At 37.6% G+C, this 18,367-nt stretch overlaps 1 protein-coding gene across 2 annotated transcripts in view; it reads left to right on the forward strand.

The window, feature by feature from the left end:
- Positions 1-5,215, forward strand: part of PDZRN4 (PDZ domain containing ring finger 4) — a 407,543-nt gene extending 402,328 nt beyond the window's left edge. For both annotated transcript variants that reach the window (XM_077170577.1, XM_077170578.1), the window contains one exon: positions 1,156-5,215. In XM_077170577.1, coding sequence (XP_077026692.1) covers positions 1,156-2,685 — 1,530 coding nt within the window. In that variant the 3' untranslated portion in view covers positions 2,686-5,215. The remainder of the gene's footprint in view (positions 1-1,155) is intronic.
- Positions 5,216-18,367: the final 13,152 nt, after the last annotated feature.

An 18,367-nucleotide genomic window follows, 5' to 3' on the forward strand; every position in this document is an offset into this window, starting at 1 on the left:
AGAGACTTTTTCAAACCCTTTTTTAAGGGTTTTAAGGTTTTTTCCCATCTATTCCTCCTTCCTTTAACACTCACTGCTGAAATACTATTTATTTATGAAATTACATTTGCTGGAAAAGATATGCACCTGGTTGTGAGGAAACTTACACATAAGGCAAATACTGTCTCAAAACTGCCATGTAGATGTTGAGTAGTGGAAAAGAAAGTAACTTTAACCTATTTACTGAGAAAGTGCTACCTACATACCTCTTTGGAACAGTGACAGTTGATTGCTCTGGCCATGAGTGCTGCCCAGATTGCCAATGAAACTGCCATTTTTACATTCAGTAGAATAAAACTCACCTTTGAAGGAAATTACTGATTAGGAGTAAAAAAATATTTTTAGGTAATTTCAGTGAGTCCTAAGAGATTCATTGTTGTTACTTTGTAGATATACTGAGGGTCAAAACCCATGTTTCCAGGATCATGGCATCCTGGATATATAAGAAATCCTGCATTGGTAGATGGAGCCATGCTTTTTCATCATCTGTTGTTAATGACGTGAATCTCTCGGGATTACAGCTTCTCACTATAGATAGAAGGTCCTGGCTCTAGTGCTAGCATAATATTGACATATTCCTGCAATTCTGTGATGTTTGGCTTACCTTGTTGGTCTTTTGCTAGATCAGTTAAGAAATGTGCTTTATTTCTATTTGCTTGAGGAAAGTTCTCAGAAAAGGTAAGGTTATGATGGCTTCTGAGCCCCAGGCCTCCAGATTGCTGAAGGCCATTTAGACATTCTATCCTACTCATCCTTTGTGTATTATCACCTTTAAAACTAATGAAATTACCTATATTTACATCTTCACCCTAGAGTTTCCCATGTAAAGAAAACCTTAAGACAAGGATCACTTACTGAAATGTGCCTGTTTTGTTTCTCTCTAAGTGAGTATCATATGCATATTAAAACAGCTCATGTTTTGTTTATTTCCATTGTATAAAAAGCTGCCATGAGCAAACTGCCTTTAATTCAAAAATTGTTATGGAAACTAAAATTAGAGCAGCTTTCTGGGAACTACCCTTTTGCCAAGAAACACTGTTTTTTAAGCAAATTTTCAAGAATTGGTGTTTTTCAAAAGAGTTCATTTTCTTTGTTCTCCTAACTTTATTTTCCTAGCCGAAAAAGCAAGAAGAAGAAGAAGGCACAACAGACACAGCAACGTCCTCATCCAACAACCATGAGAAGGACAGTGGAATGGGGCGAACAGATGAAAGCTTGCGAAATGATGAGAGCTCAGAGCAAGAGAATGTGGCCGAGGACCCCAATAGCACTTCTTTGAAGAGCAAAAGAGAGCTGGGGCAGAGTCAAGACACCCTAGGAAGCGTTGAACTTCAGTGCAATGAGAGCTTCGTGTCTGGTGAATATATTGACTCAGACTGCATTGGAAACCAAGATGATGAGGAGTGTGAAAGATTTCGCCAGCTCTTGGAGCTCAAATGTAAGATTCGAAACCATGGAGAGTATGACCTGTATTACTCAAGTAGCACAATTGAATGCAATCACGGAGAGCAAGAGGGAGTGGAGCATGAGCTACAGTTGCTTAATGAAGAGCTGAGAAACATTGAACTCGAATGCCAGAATATCATGCAGGCTCACAGGCTTCAGAAAGTGACAGACCAGTATGGTGCCATCTGGGCACTGCATGATGAAGGATTCCGAAATTATAACACCAGCATAGATACGCAGAGGGGAAAGCTAGATGACATCATTGAACACCCGGAGAAGTCAGACAAAGATAGTTCTAGTGCTTACAACACGGCTGAAAGCTGCAGAAGTACTCCACTAACTGTGGACCGTTCTCCTGACAGCTCCCTTCCAAGAATGATCAACCTCACCAATAAGAAAAACCTGAGAAGCACGATAGCAGTAGATCATTCCTCCTCTGGACAGAGCAGTAAAGAGTCAATCTCCACCAAAAGCAAAACTACAGAACAAAGTTGTAGCGTTGAAGGCAAGGAGAAGGTTTTAGAAAGCAACACGCTTCCTGAGCAAGAGAAGACAGTCGGGGAGCATATTCCTTACCTCTCTCCTTACCACAGCTCCTCATATAGATATGCGAACATCCCTGCACATGCACGGCATTATCAGAGCTACATGCAGTTAATCCAGCAGAAATCTGCCGTCGAGTATGCTCACAGTCAGCTCAGTTTGGTGAGCATGTGCAAGGAGTCTCAGAAGTGTTCAGAGCCCAAGATGGAATGGAAAGTGAAAATTAGGAGCGATGGGACACGGTACATCACCAAGAGACCAGTGCGAGACCGAATTCTGAAGGAACGTGCCTTAAAGATCAAGGAGGAGCGGAGCGGCATGACTACAGATGATGACACCATGAGCGAGATGAAAATGGGGCGCTACTGGAGCAAAGAGGAGAGAAAGCAGCACCTGGTCCGTGCCAAAGAGCAGCGTCGGCGCCGAGAGTTCATGATGCGGAGCCGGCTGGAATGTCTCAAGGAGAATCCTCAGAGTGGCAGCGAGGGCAAGAAGGAGATCAACATTATTGAACTGAGTCACAAAAAGATGATGAAAAAAAGAAACAAGAAAATTTTGGACAACTGGATGACAATCCAAGAACTGATGACCCATGGGGCCAAGTCTCCCGATGGAACGAGAGTCCCCAATGCCTTTTTGTCAGTCACCACTGTATGACTGTACGTGTGCAACTGATTTTAAGAAGGTGCTACCAGTTTGGGTAGAGTATGATTGCCTCGTTCAATGTGGCATTTTTATATATATTTTGTGACTCTTTACAGTTTCAATTTTTTGTAAGCAAAAATATCTGGTAATTTTTCATTTGTTTTTTCTTATACTGGTAACTTCTTTTGGGCTGAGATCTTTCTTTATCTTGTTATATATTCATATTACTCATTTATTAAAAAAAAGGAACGGAAATAAAACCGCAAAAAAATCCTTTAAGAAAAGTACTGAGGAGCCAATTAATTTCCTATTTTAGTGTATCTATTGTGAGTTAAAATCTGGATTTATTGCTCTAGTTTACTTATTTTCTACTTTAATAAGAACTCAATGCCAAAACATTTCTCTGCTTCTTCTTGGCATAATACATATTAAATCAGCCTGTTAATAAATCACATGCCACATCTTGTTGTACACATCAAAAAACCAGCTCTTTCTAACCTCTCATTGTACATTTAGCACATAAATGGCCGTTGTCTTTGTCTCAGTAAAGTGTAGGTGGACAATCTTTCTGTGATATGTAGTGACATTGGACATGTAGCTAGATAATTGTGGTAATTGTGATGATAAAAGGGGAATAAATTATTGATTATCCTTAAGAAAAGCTATCAAGGATTGTTTTATTTTCACTGTCCACTGTGGTTAACAGATGTAAACTAGTTATACATGTATAATATTTAGAAGACTCCTAATTGTGGATTATAAAATATACACATTTTCTGTCACTTTTATTTCGATAAACTTGTCCTGAAGTACTTCTTGAAGATCATTGTGTCACATAATCATACCAGGATTTAAATAGATGATAGATGTAGAGCATCTAACAGAATGCTATGGTCCATAAGTCTGAATTAAATGTTCAGTAAGTGTCAGTTCATGACCCCCTTACCTGCCCCCCTTGGTAAGGTAAAGTCAAGAAAAAATTAAGGAAAGTCATGGAGAGAGGGTGAGAGAGGTATCTGACACTGGAGATTGTTTATAATGATAATATGACACTAAAGACATTTATTTAGTTGACTCATTGGGAATTAATTTGGGAGGAACCATATTTGCAATTACCAGCATACTCAACTATAAAGGCTTTTTGTGTCAGTTTATTAGATGATGAAATTGTTAGATTATTTAAATCTAGTGTTTCATCATATAAATAAACCATATTATATGTCAATCACGATGCCCTACTGAGTGAAAGCGTTCCATTTTTTAAGGCCAGCTCAGTCATATATATGCAAATATGGGTTTGATCCAATTTTCATTCAACCTAATAGCTTGTTGTAACATAATGAAGGCACAACTTGTGACTATTTCTGAGCTACTTTCCTGTTTAAAAGCCTACAATGACTCCTTGATAGCTCTTGAACCCACAACTCTAACACTTCAGCCTTGTATTAAAGGCCCTCATTAACTTGGCTTGCCTTATCTCCTGCATCTCTTTAGATCTTCTCTGAGTCAGGCCTGGCTACTTAATAGCCTACTCAGTTACATTTAAATTATTTTAGGCTGTTCTTCTGGGGTGTCTGTGCCAAATTTAACGCCAACCTTAAAGTGTAATCCCATCCACATTTCCCCTTTGGAGACTATTTTGATGATGCCCAGATTTTCCCCTTATTTTGAATCTCTCAGTTCTTTGGCATATACTCTAATGCACCTGCAGTACTGTTTTACTGTGGAAATTTTATTATTTGATTATTTGATAACATACATCAAACTTGTTGTCTCCCTAGGTCGATTTTTAAGTTCACAGAACAGTATCTTCCTCTGCATTTTGTATTTTTTTTTGAGTCTCTTGTACAATACCGTGTGGATAATAATGAATGCTAGTTGTGTTAAATTATTTTCTTCATCTCTCTTCTCCACAGATAGCCCTTTTGCTAATGTTTTCCTTGTTCACTCACCCTTCCAAGTACCTGTCTTTTGAAAGGTCATGACTTAGAGAGAAACAAAACAATAATATTTACATATAATGAAAAGATGGACACTAAAAGTTACACTAGTGATAGAAATAACAAACTAAGGCAACTGAAATCATCACTTCTAATTTTAGCTATTGTTCATCCATTGAATAAGACTACTCTGAGTAGACCCACAGTTAACTCTTGATCTAATGATTTTAAATAAAAATGCCTGTCTATTTAAGAACTCAAGTTCTTTCCTAACCTAATACCTGTGGTTATTATTTATCAATTGACATACTAGGTTTAAACTCTCATTGAATTTGAATTACTTCTATAGATGAACATCGTTTGGAACCAACCTGCAGATTTTCCAGAAGAAACATGGACACGTCTCACAGAACAACAGTGTTTCCAAAATTACCAGTTTGGTTTTATTTTCATTTAAGGCTAAGTGTGTTTACCAATTAAAAAAATATATATGTGATGTTGATGATTAACATGTCTGTGTTTATACAGTTCTCCAAGTTAAAAATGTCATTTTTTTCCAACAATCAGTGAAAATCTGAAAAGTGTTATACTTTATCTTTTTACATCACGTATCTTTGTGCTAAATATGTTTTTTTAGTAAATGAATAATAAATTTGTTGCTCAGCAAAGAAAAAGTGGGAGATTTCATTTCAGTACAGAAAAAAAAAATTGACCATGAAGAAGAAAAAATATTTTACTTGGATTTACCTTGAAATTCCATATTTATTGTTACTTTATATATATTTTTTCTTTTTATATTCAAGGTATGACAGAAATTGGCATTAAGATCCATATATGATTGACTCATGGGGGCAAAAATAAATCAAGTTTAATGGGCATTTCTTTACTATATGCGATGAAGGCCATTGTCGCCATCTGATTCTGTGCAGACACGTAGTGCAGGCTCAGTGAGGATTCCTCTCGCAGGGCCTTTCCATAACTACATAATGATTTAATCTGTGTCCCGTTGGTATGTCTAAATCTCCCACCTACACTTATTTTTTCATCTAATAAGCTTCTGCTCTCTGCTTCAAATTCCTTGGTTTTGTTTATGGCACCACTGTTCACCCAGTCTCTTGTACTAAATGCCTCAGTGTGTTCTTGGACTTCTCTTACATCTCGTCAGTCACCAAGTACTGTTAATTTTTCTTCAAAATGCATCACCGTGTCTCCAACCTTCTTAAATCACTCTAGACTAGATTCTCTACCTCATGCCTGATTACTTCAACAGGTCCTCACCTGACTCCTGTGCCTCCTTTCCAGTCAGTCTCTTCTGCATACATTGGCAACATTTGCCCCCTAAATATCATTTTCCCCACTGTACTCAAATACCTTCAAAGCTTTTTTCCTGAGCGTGGGATAAAATCTGAGTGCCTGCGATGATTACTCAAAGATTTCCATAATGTAACCTCAGCCTGTTTTACCCATCTGATTTCACACTTCTCTCCATGAGAGACCGCCAAATTAGAGCTCAAGAAACCTGAACCTTAGGTAGGTAAATAATTTGGTGCTCTTTCAAACCAATAGTTTTAAAATATTTATTAAATAATTAATTTTCTATTTTAAAGTTGGACACTGCAACAGATTCACTGACTAATTTTTCTGTAAAGGTAAAAAAAAAAAAATTCCTGCAAAGTATTTCCCAGTTGCCCACTTATCTGGAGTCTTTTTTCTCTTTTCTGTTTTCTTTCATTATTTTCCAAAATGTATGACTTTGGAGGAGTACTAATGGATTTAAAATTTAGATAAAATGAACTATCCATATCTCAGAAATATGCATAACAGAGTTTAAGAATTTTGGTGAGCAAGGACTACAGGGAAGCCACTCACTAGAATAAATGTCCAAAATAGGTGAGAAGTGGTTGAGTTTTTAATGCTGGTTTTCCACTCATGTATGCTGTCTTTTTCAGTCAGGGCAGGGCCAGTTTACACTGCACCAATTTTCTAAGGAGTCTCCTTATAGAACTGAGTAAATGGCCACGATTTTGCTAATGATTTAGGGATGTTTTTATGCTTCTACTGGGATCCCACTCTGCCTCTGTTTTAGTCAGACAGTACCCTTTAGTGTTTCAAGCATGCCATTCCCATTTCCAATGCCATTCTCTGGCTGAGCTGGCTTGCCATGTTAGATAAACTCTTTTCCTTTCTCTTTGTCCATTCCTCCTTCCATGTTCATTTCAAGTTTTCCCATCACTTTTGCTAACAGCCACTCTTATTTCTGAACTGTCGTAGATGTTACTGTTGTTTTATCGCTCATTGGGCCATTTGTTTTTACCCCTAGTAGTGTCAAATATTTTTTCCCATAATGTGTCTGTCATGAAGACAGTATCCTGAACAATTTAGCACCCATTGCCACATATGTCCTTCTGGCAATTCTTCTGTTTTACCAAACAACAGCTGCTCAGGATTTCAGCTGCCATGCATTTTTCACACATCCAAATCAACAGTACTACTGGCTGTGGCATCAAGCATGGCTCTTGGGTTTACAGACCATCTATAAACTAGGGCCCTGCATGTTGTTCAGTATTCTACTGCATGTTATTAACTTATTAATGTCCACTCTTTATGTATTGCCTCCAAGCTCACTAGTTTTATTCTTTTATTTAAAAGAATAAAAGTTTGTATTCTTTTAATGTCTATTAATTCTATTAACATCTATTAATTCTATTACTGTCCACTCTTTATGTATTGCCTCCAAACTCACTAGTTTGTATTCTTAGGTAAATTACTTAAACTAGTTGCTGCCAGTGCAGTGGACATAATTATAACCTACTCCATAGGTTGAAAATTAAATGAGTTAATAAGTATAAACTAGCTATATGAGTGCTGGCACAGAATAGGGTCTCAACAGATACTAGCTACTGTTTTTATTTACAGATGAACAAACTGTGACATATAGTTACTGTGACTTTTATAGTTTCAGTAATCTGCCATAAATTTCAGAGTTACTAAGCAATGGTTCTGAATTCAAACTTGTGATGATCTGACTCCAATTTCCTCCTTCAACTACTCATTGTCTCCACATTAATTAAGAATGGGCGTCAGAGCTAATATCATCTTGTTCATTTAAGCATCCTCAGCTCTGCTTCAGACAGAAGTGCCAGGCACTGGTACCATTTTCTCTATCTTCAACCACGTGTTGACTTTCTTCATTTGGTTCTACTTTATCAGTCTATTTTTGAGTCGCATGTTGCATACACTAGGAAATTGTTTTTGATCAGTCATTAAACTTGTGGTTATTTCTTTCAAGTTACCCAATACCTAACTTCATTCGATCTCAAATGTTTTATCATCTCTTTCTGCTGTACTGCCTGCCATGGCCATGGTCAGAAAAGTGACACTGATGTAAAGAAGCTCTTGGATGTTCATCTGCAGGACTCTCGGGGATCCGTATGGTCTGGAATCTTTATAGGAAGCATAGTCAGTGCTGGATATGCAATCCTCAAGTGTGTCTGACCCAGACATTTAATAAAACCAGACTTTTCCTTTTTTTCTTTTCTCTGGTGATGAAAAGAATAGATTGGATGGAATGAACTTCCCAAAAAATCTTGGAATATTTGTGAGGTGCTCTGGGAAGCAAAGGCTGCTCAAATGCTTCTAGAAACCACCGCCACACTGGTGTTCTCATCATGGTAGGGTCAGTGAGTATAGCATAGATGTCTAGTTGTGTCCATTTAACTAACTAGTTGTGTCCATTTAACTTAGTCTGACTTTGTTTTTGAAGCAGAATGCTAATCAGGAAATCAATAGGTATTGAAATTTACAGTTTGAGAGGAAGATGCAAAGAAACAGAAACTGTGCAAAAAAATCAAGAAAAGGAGAGTTTTTTTGAGAGCCTGCGATGTCCATTGTGTTCAGTGCTTTACATGGGTCATTAATCAATTTCTTGTCTTGGGGGTGGGGGTAAAGTATGTGCACCTGTACATAAATCTAACTATAGAAAGCGATTGGTATGGAGAGAAGAGGCAGTATGGAGCACAGGAGGGTTAAGAGACGTGAGGACTTCTGTGTGCCATCACCGTCGCTGCAAAGCCTTCCCTGTCCTCAGAGCCTTGAAAAATGATTCACCCAAAGGACAAATCTCATCAATTCTGTGACTTTGAGCAGGTTACATTCCTTCTATGAATGTCCATTTCTTCATCTGTAAAATGAGGACACTGGAATAAATAATGTCTAAGGCCCATTTCATTTCTAAAAACTGGCCATAAATAATGAAATATCTTATTCCAATCTTTCCTATTGTTGCAGTCATGCCACAAGTTGGTGTAGAGCTTTCTCAAATTCATCATCTACCAGTGAAGCAAATGAAGACATAGTCAAAAGCCTTTGAGATATAAGAAATCCAAAAATGCCTACCTCCATCCATGAGTCACCAAGGACTGCCACATCACATACTTTGTTTCTAGAAGCCATCTTTCATGATGATTACCAGCCTGTGACGGACTTCATGTGCATTCTACACTCTCAGAACATCATGGAGTCATGCTCTAGAAGAAAGATCTGGTTCTCCTGACACTTCATATTTATAGAGACTGTAGTAAGGGGAAGGGATTGTCCAGCCCATCTGGGTAACCCTGAGCTTGGCAGCCAAGGTTAACACCTTGCTTGCATGCAAAAGTTTATGGCTGGACTACCTGTGGGAAAGCCTTTATAGTCATACTGTAGAAACGCTGACTTGTTTTTCCATATAAAGTACAACTGGAATTGAAGTAACAGGAGGGCTCAGAGTCAGGGTGAAGCAGTGGGGCATGATCCAGATCGTGAAGGTTCATATGTAAAGGAAAGGAGAGTAGGTTTATCCTAAAGGAAATAGGGTGGAGGGATGGGAGTGGTGAAACCTATCAAATTCATTCGGTTTTAGAAAGAATAATCTACTAGCAATTTAGACTTTGGTTTGGGTGGCAGAACATTTGGAGGGAAGTCAACCAGCAAGGAGATCATTCCAGTGATCTTGAAAAGGGCCTGAATAAAAAGCTGATGGGTGCAGAGAAGGGAGAAAATTTGATATATGTTAAGAAAGAGGGCTAGTAGATTAAGCAAGTAAACTTAGAACTCCCAGTTAAATTTGAATTTCAGATAAACTGAATACCCTTTTTAATATATGTATCTCTATTGGAGATATACTTTTATTAAAAATTATTGCTTATCTGGAGTTTGGATTTAACTCAATATCCTGTATTTTATCTGTAACCCCATTAGAAAGGTGGAATATGTGGGGCTTGGACACTGCCTGGCCGGAGAATGGAAGATAGGTAGAGAGAGAAAGGAATTGAGGATGTCATCAGGGACCAGGTTGGGGAACAGGTGAATGATGGTACCACTCAGCAGGATAGGGTGAACATGAAAAGACGTTTTAGAAGGAAAGGTGGACAATTCAGTCTTGGGCAGGTTGATTTTGAGGTGCCAGTTGGACAATTCACATAGGGACATTTAATAAGCAGCTGAAAATACAGATGCAGAGCTCATTATATGAGTGAGGGCCTGGAGGAAAATATTTCAGAGCACCAAAAGGATCATCAATTGTTTTTCTCCCCTTCAACTAGGTTCCCCAACAGCCAAAAACAAGCCTGTCTTCCAGGACAGGAACAATGAACAGGAGCCTGATGAGCGTCCAGGAGCTGAGGGGTAGCACCAAGCAGACCATCAGATTGTCATTTGCCTTTTCCTGCTGGGCCCTGCTCTTATATTGGGGACCTGTTTGCAGACGCCACGTCTGCCTACTTAGTGGAAGCAAGAGAACCCCTTTCACCTGTCCTGCCAGCTCCTCTGGAGCCAGCTTCACATCTCAAGAATGAATTTTAGAAATATTCTCAGCAGCATCTGGGAAAGCAGAAAGCACCCAATTACCAAATATGTTAGCATCTCTTCAGTAAGTCCTATCAGTATTCAATCATAAATAAATTCAAGTAAATTCAGGTCAGATTTTGTTACCCAATTATTTATGAAAAAAATAAATTTAGTTTTCAGAGAGTTACAAATTTTAGAATTTCAGTTGAGAGATTATGACCTTTTTTACACCAATAATAACATGGCTGAACAACTTTTTTTGTTAAAATGTGTATCTTATGTATCATTCTGCTAGTCCATAGAGTCTCCTCTTTCTTTGTCTTCCTTTTTAAAGGGGATAGTATTCCTTTGTATAGCTACATTATAAATGTATTAATCTATTGCCCATTCATGTATCTCTTGATTGTCTGTAAACTTTATTGCAATAAATGAGATATAAATATATCACTTCATACATGAATGGGTATATCTCAGGAAAGTTTCTAGAAGTGGAATTACGTGGTCAATGGACACATGCATTTGTGATTTTGATGGTTTCTTTCTAAACACTGCCTTCCACAGGTGTTATGATTTCAACTCCTACCAACAGAGTCTGAAATGCCCTGCTTTCCCCACTCCCTCAATGTGGGTCTGGGCTAGTTTGCCCTCAGTTGCCTCTCCTGCTCTTCCCCAGCTCTGCCGACCCTCGCAGGTTGTGCATCCTGACCTTCTGGTCAGCTGGGCTAGTCAAGGGCTAGCAATGACCTAAGAACGGTGGGCAGGAGGGAAGGAAAACCATGGTATTTCCCCATCCTAGGTGTGTATCCAGGTTTGGGGACATCTGTAGTTTAAACATCTGGGGGCCTTATTTTAAAATTATGTACTCAAAATTGGGAACAGAAACAAATATTTAAAATGTAAAAATAAGATATAATTACAAATTTGTAAAAGCTTACAAGTACACTACACAATTTTTAAAATAATATTTTTCTTACTCATCTGCCAGACGTACGTGTTTAAAATCTGTTTTTCCTGTTTTGGGCTGCCTGCTCTTTGATCACTTCTTTATATGACCAGTATTTTGTGATTATTTGTATAGAGAGGAAGGAAAAATAATTTATATTTCCTTTTGATTGTAGTTGATCAAAATTTGCTTTATCATTGATTGTTTTAAAGATACTTCATCTTCACAACTCTTTATTTGTAATGACATGTAAACTTTTAGGATTGTTGTCAGTTTGGGGGAAACTTTCAAGCTTCTTCTTCATATAACCTCTAAAACTTTGAAACGTTTCCTGCAGATTGGCTTCCAACTCTGTACATTTAAACACTGTTACTCCCCCATTACTCATATACTTTCAGTGCCAGGAATTCTCATCAAAATACATGTTCCAGTCCTTCTCTTTTATATAGTATCTGCAGGTGAGTTAGGACAGTAGGCAACTAAAAACTATTCTATGCCAGGACAGCTAGAAATAACCTAATCATATGCATAAATGCCTGTGAAACACATAATTATATCCCAATAAACTGAAAATAAATTTATCCTCAGCTCATCCTTCCTTTGGTCTGAGCCTCAAAATGTCCCTGGCCATTCTATTACCACCTGATAGGAGGAGAAGTGTTAGAAGAGGAAAGCTGGAGAAGAAACTGGCAACAGCCTGATTACAGTTACAATATCTCACTTTTACACATTTTACAAAAACATTGGGACATGTTGATGGGGCACCTTCCAAGGCCTTAGAGAGACAAGGAGGGGCCCAGAAGCTCAAGCTTCATTGGCTTTACTGAAAATCTGTTTCTGGCTTCCTCCCTGCCTTGGGCAGCATCTCTGCATTTCCTCTGTGGTCACAGCTTGCCCCAGACAAGCCTAGCAGAGTCGTAGATTCTACCAAATGATCCTGGTCCCTGAACACCCATAGCACTAACCGAGGGTTGGTAAAGGAGTCCTGCTTTCTCTAATATCTAGATTGTCTCATTCTCAACTTCTCTATCTCCCTTGATGGACTTTCTGTATTAAACTATTTCTGTATGATTTAAAGTTATTTCTGTTTTCCTCGTCAGACTCTGAGCGACACTGGCCTTGGCACTAGATGCAGTCCCAGGAAACAAAACCCCAAATGGAATGTTCAGAACAGAATTACTTTCCTGTTTTGTGTGAACATATCCATGACCTCTTTGAAAATGTAAAGTGGGGCCTTAGTTATGTGAACACATAGTATATTGCCTGTAGTTTCTTGGGATTAAGTACCTATTGAAGACAATATTTTAGGAAATAAAATAATTTGACCCATAAGAAAATAATGATTACAAAGAATGAGACGTGAGATGACTGCTTTTGACATACCAGAGAGTTAATAGGTTGTTTTTTTTTTAAGCTAGAAAAAAAGCCTGTGTTGTTATTAGAGGGGTCTAATAACATCTATGGGTCATTAGACTTAACCACAATCTCATATTATAGCTATATTGGGCAAGCTAAGATTCAGAATGCCTGAAGTACTCATGTTTCCCTTCTAAGTCATTCTTTTTCATAGGTCACATCCTGGCGCCATGAAATCTCACACCCCTAAATATAGCTGATTGTATCAGAGGATGGGCTTCTAACCCGAGGTATCCAAACTGAGGCCAGCATCTGCCTAAGAGCCCTGGAATACAAGCATTGTCCAAACAGGGATAACTATCAACTGGACCAGTCAGATTTTCCAGGAATTTGAACTGGAGCTTGGGAAAAATCAGAAAGAAAGAGACAAAAAGTCTCCACAATGGTGAAGACATAGAGTAGAGATCCTAGCATTCTTGAGACAAGAAAGTCAAGTCACGAGCTCATGAGTGACTCCCAGCTTTTGTCTCCATAAAGCTTGACTGTATTGCAGTTGCAACTTTTTTGGTTGTAATTGATGATAAAATCTCTCTGGTTTCCCATGAGGGCTGGCTGTGCGATTGGGATTCCTGCATCTCTTATCTTCATATGTGTGTTAATGATATGCCATCATTCTTGCAGGAACTTGTGGAAGTCTCCATTTGTTACAACCAAAGAACCAACCTAAAACAATGTCCTTCTATGCTCTACTCTGCATATTTATAATTTTAATTATTGGAAAAGTTGCATACTGTTTGCATCCTGATTGCTTAATTTAACAATATATGTTTTATATCTTTCCATAGCAATAATTGTGTATATGCAGCATAATTTTTACTGTTTAGTCCATTATATGGATGAACAATAACTTATTTAACAATTACCTTTTTTTCCATTTCTCTTGTTTGCTGTTGGTATAATAAATAATGTTGACTGTAATAAACATACTTGTTCACATATTTATGTATACTAATTTGAGTATTTCCTTTGGATAAATAACTAGGATTAAACCTTCTAGATCAAAGAGTTCACTTATTTATAAGCCTTTGAATTACAGTGTTAAAATGGCCTTTAAAAATTACTTAACAATCGCATTCTCACCATCAATGGATGAGAACAGCATTTGTAGAGGGAAAAAAATAATAATAATTGCCTTTTTAAAGCACAAGATCTCACTGTCTCCAAAGAATATCTCCAGGTGTACTGATGATATACACTTGAGGAAGCCTATTATGAAGGAAGTCATTTGGAGGTGACAGGTTCTATTGAACACTGACATGCTAAGTCACTGGCCAAATTTTCAGTAATTTGATGCATGAAAATTTGCTGGAGACACTGCCTTCTACAAACTTTCTAGGAAAAATAGTGTACAATTTATAGAGAGATAAAGAGATAACCAGAATCTTTCATGAATGTGTTTAATTTACCTGCATGGTTTTCCTACTTTCAGAGCAGGGAAAGACAAAATGAGGTGTTGTTATTTTGAGGATATTTCCATTGCACGAGTATGCATGTATATGTGTGCATATATATTTATATAAATAGTTTAGGTGTGAGTGAAAAAGTGTGTGCTTGGTAGCTATGAGACAGTTTGGTATCATGCTATGGAGGAATAAATGGTAATTAATGAACTGCTGACCAAAATACTAAACCCAGCCCTCTCCTAAGTAACTTTGTGACCTCAAGCAACTTACATCATTTTTAGAGTGAGTGTAGAGCATCAAGAAACTTTTTAGCCTTTATATTTTAAGAAGTGAATCTGGCAATGCTTATTCCAAGGTTATTAGAGAAAACAATTTCTTGAGAGGATTCAAAAAGTTTTCACTGTTTGATTTGTGATCTGTGAAAGTAGGTCTTAAGAAGCCGTCATCTCTAGGTGGCCTGACACCCACCAGATGCAATGGTAGACAATGAGCAACTCTGAGTCTCACACAGTGGGCTTTCCTAAGCCATGCTGAAAAGACTTGATTTCTCAGTGGGAATACTGCCAGGAAGGCTGCATGGATCCTCAAATCTCCTGTTTGAATTTAGTCCTGAAAATGTTAAAAGGCATGTAAATAGAAGGCCTATTCATCTTCTTCCTAAATGAGGAGTCATACAGTGGGAATTAAATTTTTATGCTAGGAGACAAAAAGGTTGCCATCATATTTATGATGACTGGACGTTCTTTGGCAGTAACTGTGAAAGAAGAAAAATAATAAAGTAGGAAGTTAAGCAGTCAACAAGCTCATGAAATTCACTGGAGATCAAAACAGTCCCTTTTGGCACTTTAAAGGCATTCCTCTTATTTTCTGAGGTTGTTTAACCCTGCTGCCAATCTCAACTGTGCATAAATATTTTTGTAGCTTTGAAATCACCATCTTAATGGCATATAGATGCTATATAGTGAAGGATATGAAGGGTATAAATATTCATATCAGTCAAGATGCTGTCACACCTTGGACAGGATGGGATCTCCAAAATTAAAATATAAAAAGGATCTTCTATTCACCTCCCCTTTTCTTTGGCTTCACACTTAAATGAATGGTGAGGATAAAGAAGTGGACCCTGAAATTCATATCAAGGTTCAGTTGTAAGAAATTAAAACTAAAGACCAGTTCAACCCCGACAGTTTAATTTACTTCTCTTAAGATCTTTAATACCAAACTTATCAGTTCTCTCTGTTAGGCATTAACTTGTTAAATGAGTCTTAATTATACATAAGCAGATGGAGATTTGAATTAAAATTACCTTACACTCGAGTGGCTTTAGTTCATTATAACATATCTTCCTCTTAATCATTTAGGCAGTCTCATCATCTTTCATATAGAAAGTTATTAAAATATTCCAATTTCCATATTTCTTCAGATACAGCCACTATTAAATGGCAAGTAATGCACATTAGTTGGTGACTTATACCATCTGAGAGTTGGTGAATTATTCATGTCAGGGACAATTTTTGTACTTTTCTGTCATCTGTAGCATTTTCTTTTAAATACTTTATATTTACTTGATACGTGGAGTCTCACCTCATTTAATTTTAAGTACCAATTTTAATTCTATTCCATTTTCAGAATGATGGGAATAGGACACCATCAACTTTATTCTGCAATTTGGTTCATCAGAGTAAAGAGAGTGGAAGTGTAGGTGCATGGTCTTTGAAACCTTTCAAAAACAATCAAGGCTAAGTACTTCTGAATCACATGTTGGGCTTTAAAAATCCTGCTGCATTCCAACACAATAAACCCACGAGGAAACAATACCTAAGATTATTTCCAATATTGTTAAATATTAAGAAATAAAACTTGGTAGTAATTCTCCCCCTGGGAAAATACTTCTTTATATAGCAACTGAACCTAAGATTCAATTTTCTTCATAGTTACGAACAATGTTAACGCAAGGCTGCAACTAGATCTTGTTCTAAGACCAATAACTCTAGGGTACAATAGGGCTAACTTAGGCCAAGTAGTAGCATTTTAGTATTTTTGAAAGTGAGAAATTCATAGCTTTTAATATCCATAGAGACTATCTTGAGAACATTTCAAAGCTAGATACTGCTATGCCTTCCTTCAGAAGTAGAATTCCCCTTGGGCTGTTATTTTACCCAAGAAATCAATCAATTTCCAATAACATTCTGTTCTAGGGGTGTCACTGGACTTACAGGCAAGAGTGACAATGGCAGTGGAATCAAACTAGACAGCTGACAGAGGGAGGTCCTGAGTCTTGGCTAAGTCATCAAGACGAGTCAGGCTCGTCAAGCATTGTCATATTTTATTTATAAAATGAAACAATATCTTATGTCGACAAAATTCAATGTTCAGCACAACTCTTTCTGCACAGCTAGCCTATGTGAGTGAAGACAAATGATGAGTCCCAAACCCACAAGTAATTTGGAAAGCAGAGTAAACTGGATCTGAGTTATATAATGAGTTGTACTAGCCTCAAATGGAATTCCAGTAATACTGTACTTAACAGCTGTGATAACTGAGAAATTACTCCTGTTAATGCAACAGAACATTTCTTCAACTAGCAGGCAAGAGTTACGCAAATTTTTAATTGTAGTGTATTAGCAGCTTGGCATCACAGCCTGCTAATGCATGTGTCTATAGAAATGTAAAGCAAAAGTATAATCACATTGACACTTTGAAAGCAAACTGACACTACATGATGTGATATAAACATTAATGCCATTCTTTGCTGTTTCCTTGAACAGGGCATCCATATGTAAGCATATATATGTGTGTGTTTAGACATGTGTATGTATGCATATGTGTGTGTGTATCCCTTCTGCCAATTCTCATGGAAAGAGTCATTAGATTTTTTTTTCCTACACAGGACTTTTTTTTCCTTTTGCATTTATTCCACCTAAACGGTTGTATAAATCATATGGGCTCTAAAAAACAATTTTAATTGACCAATAATCATTTGAAGCTGTTAAAATTGTCCTTCCCATCTCTTTACCCAGGCTGGTGGATTTAAACATGGTCACTTCTCCATGGAAGCCCCTGCGCTGTTTGGGACTCCTCTAGCCAGCTCATGCTCCAGACTCCAACTAATTAAGTTTTCTGCTTGCTGCCATTGAAAGCTTCAGTCAGGTATAATTAAAACGGAGCCAATGACAGCAGTGGCATTTGTCAGAATCACTCAGTGGTTCAAATACCAGTTCTGACAGAAATGTCAAACTGATAGCACTTCCATCTTCCCAGTGCGTGCTAGGGAAAAGCAGGGAGATCTTTTATTATAAATGCTTGGCTGATAACCTTTTGAATCCCTGAACGCCAAATGTCTCACATGAAATTTCACTATTCTGGAAGAGAATTCAGCTCATAGATACTCCCTTCCCATGAAGCAAAGCTCATCTTAGGTTGATGGTCTTTACCTCTAACAGATCTTTCAGGGAATTTTGAGATAAACAGAGAATAACAATACCCATGTGGGAGGGAATATTCTAGTTATAAAAGTATCGACCTCCTAAATGAGAATTTTCTCAGAGTTAAAACTACTGTTATCAATCAAATTTCCAGATACATTTTTTAATTTGAGCTTTGTTTTTCGTTTCAGTGAAAAAAGATCACCAAAAACCAGTGAAGACAGCATCATGAAGCCCAGGAGAGACAATGAACCCCAGGCTCAAATTCTGTCAGTAACTTATTTCATCATCTATTCCCTAACAGAGTAGCTAGTACTTAGTATATGTTGGTGAGTTAAGGACTGAATGATCATTCAATGAATTGCTATCACACACATTCTCTAGAATACAATTTCCAATTCATAAAATGAAAATAATCAGAGAATTTTTTTTAATCAAGGAATTTTAAAGAGAACTTTGTGATAATTTGTTTCAGAACCTACTTTAGAGTGAGAAAGATGAGTGCCAGAGAGAAGTAATTTGTCCTCCCTCTCTGGGCTGGTTTGAATTTGAGGACCCCAGAAAAGCCATGTCCTTTAATCCTTATTCAATATTGCTGGCTGGGAGCTTTTTGATTGTTCCCATGGAGATGGGACCCACTGGATTGTGGGTATTAACTTTTGATTAGAAGGAGATGTGACTCCACCCATTCCAGGTGGGCCTTGACTGGAATCCTTTAAAAGAGAAAACAGACTTCCGGAG

The sequence above is a fragment of the Tamandua tetradactyla genome, chromosome 7 (assembly GCF_023851605.1).
Source record: "Tamandua tetradactyla isolate mTamTet1 chromosome 7, mTamTet1.pri, whole genome shotgun sequence".
Taxonomy (NCBI): domain Eukaryota; kingdom Metazoa; phylum Chordata; class Mammalia; order Pilosa; family Myrmecophagidae; genus Tamandua; species Tamandua tetradactyla.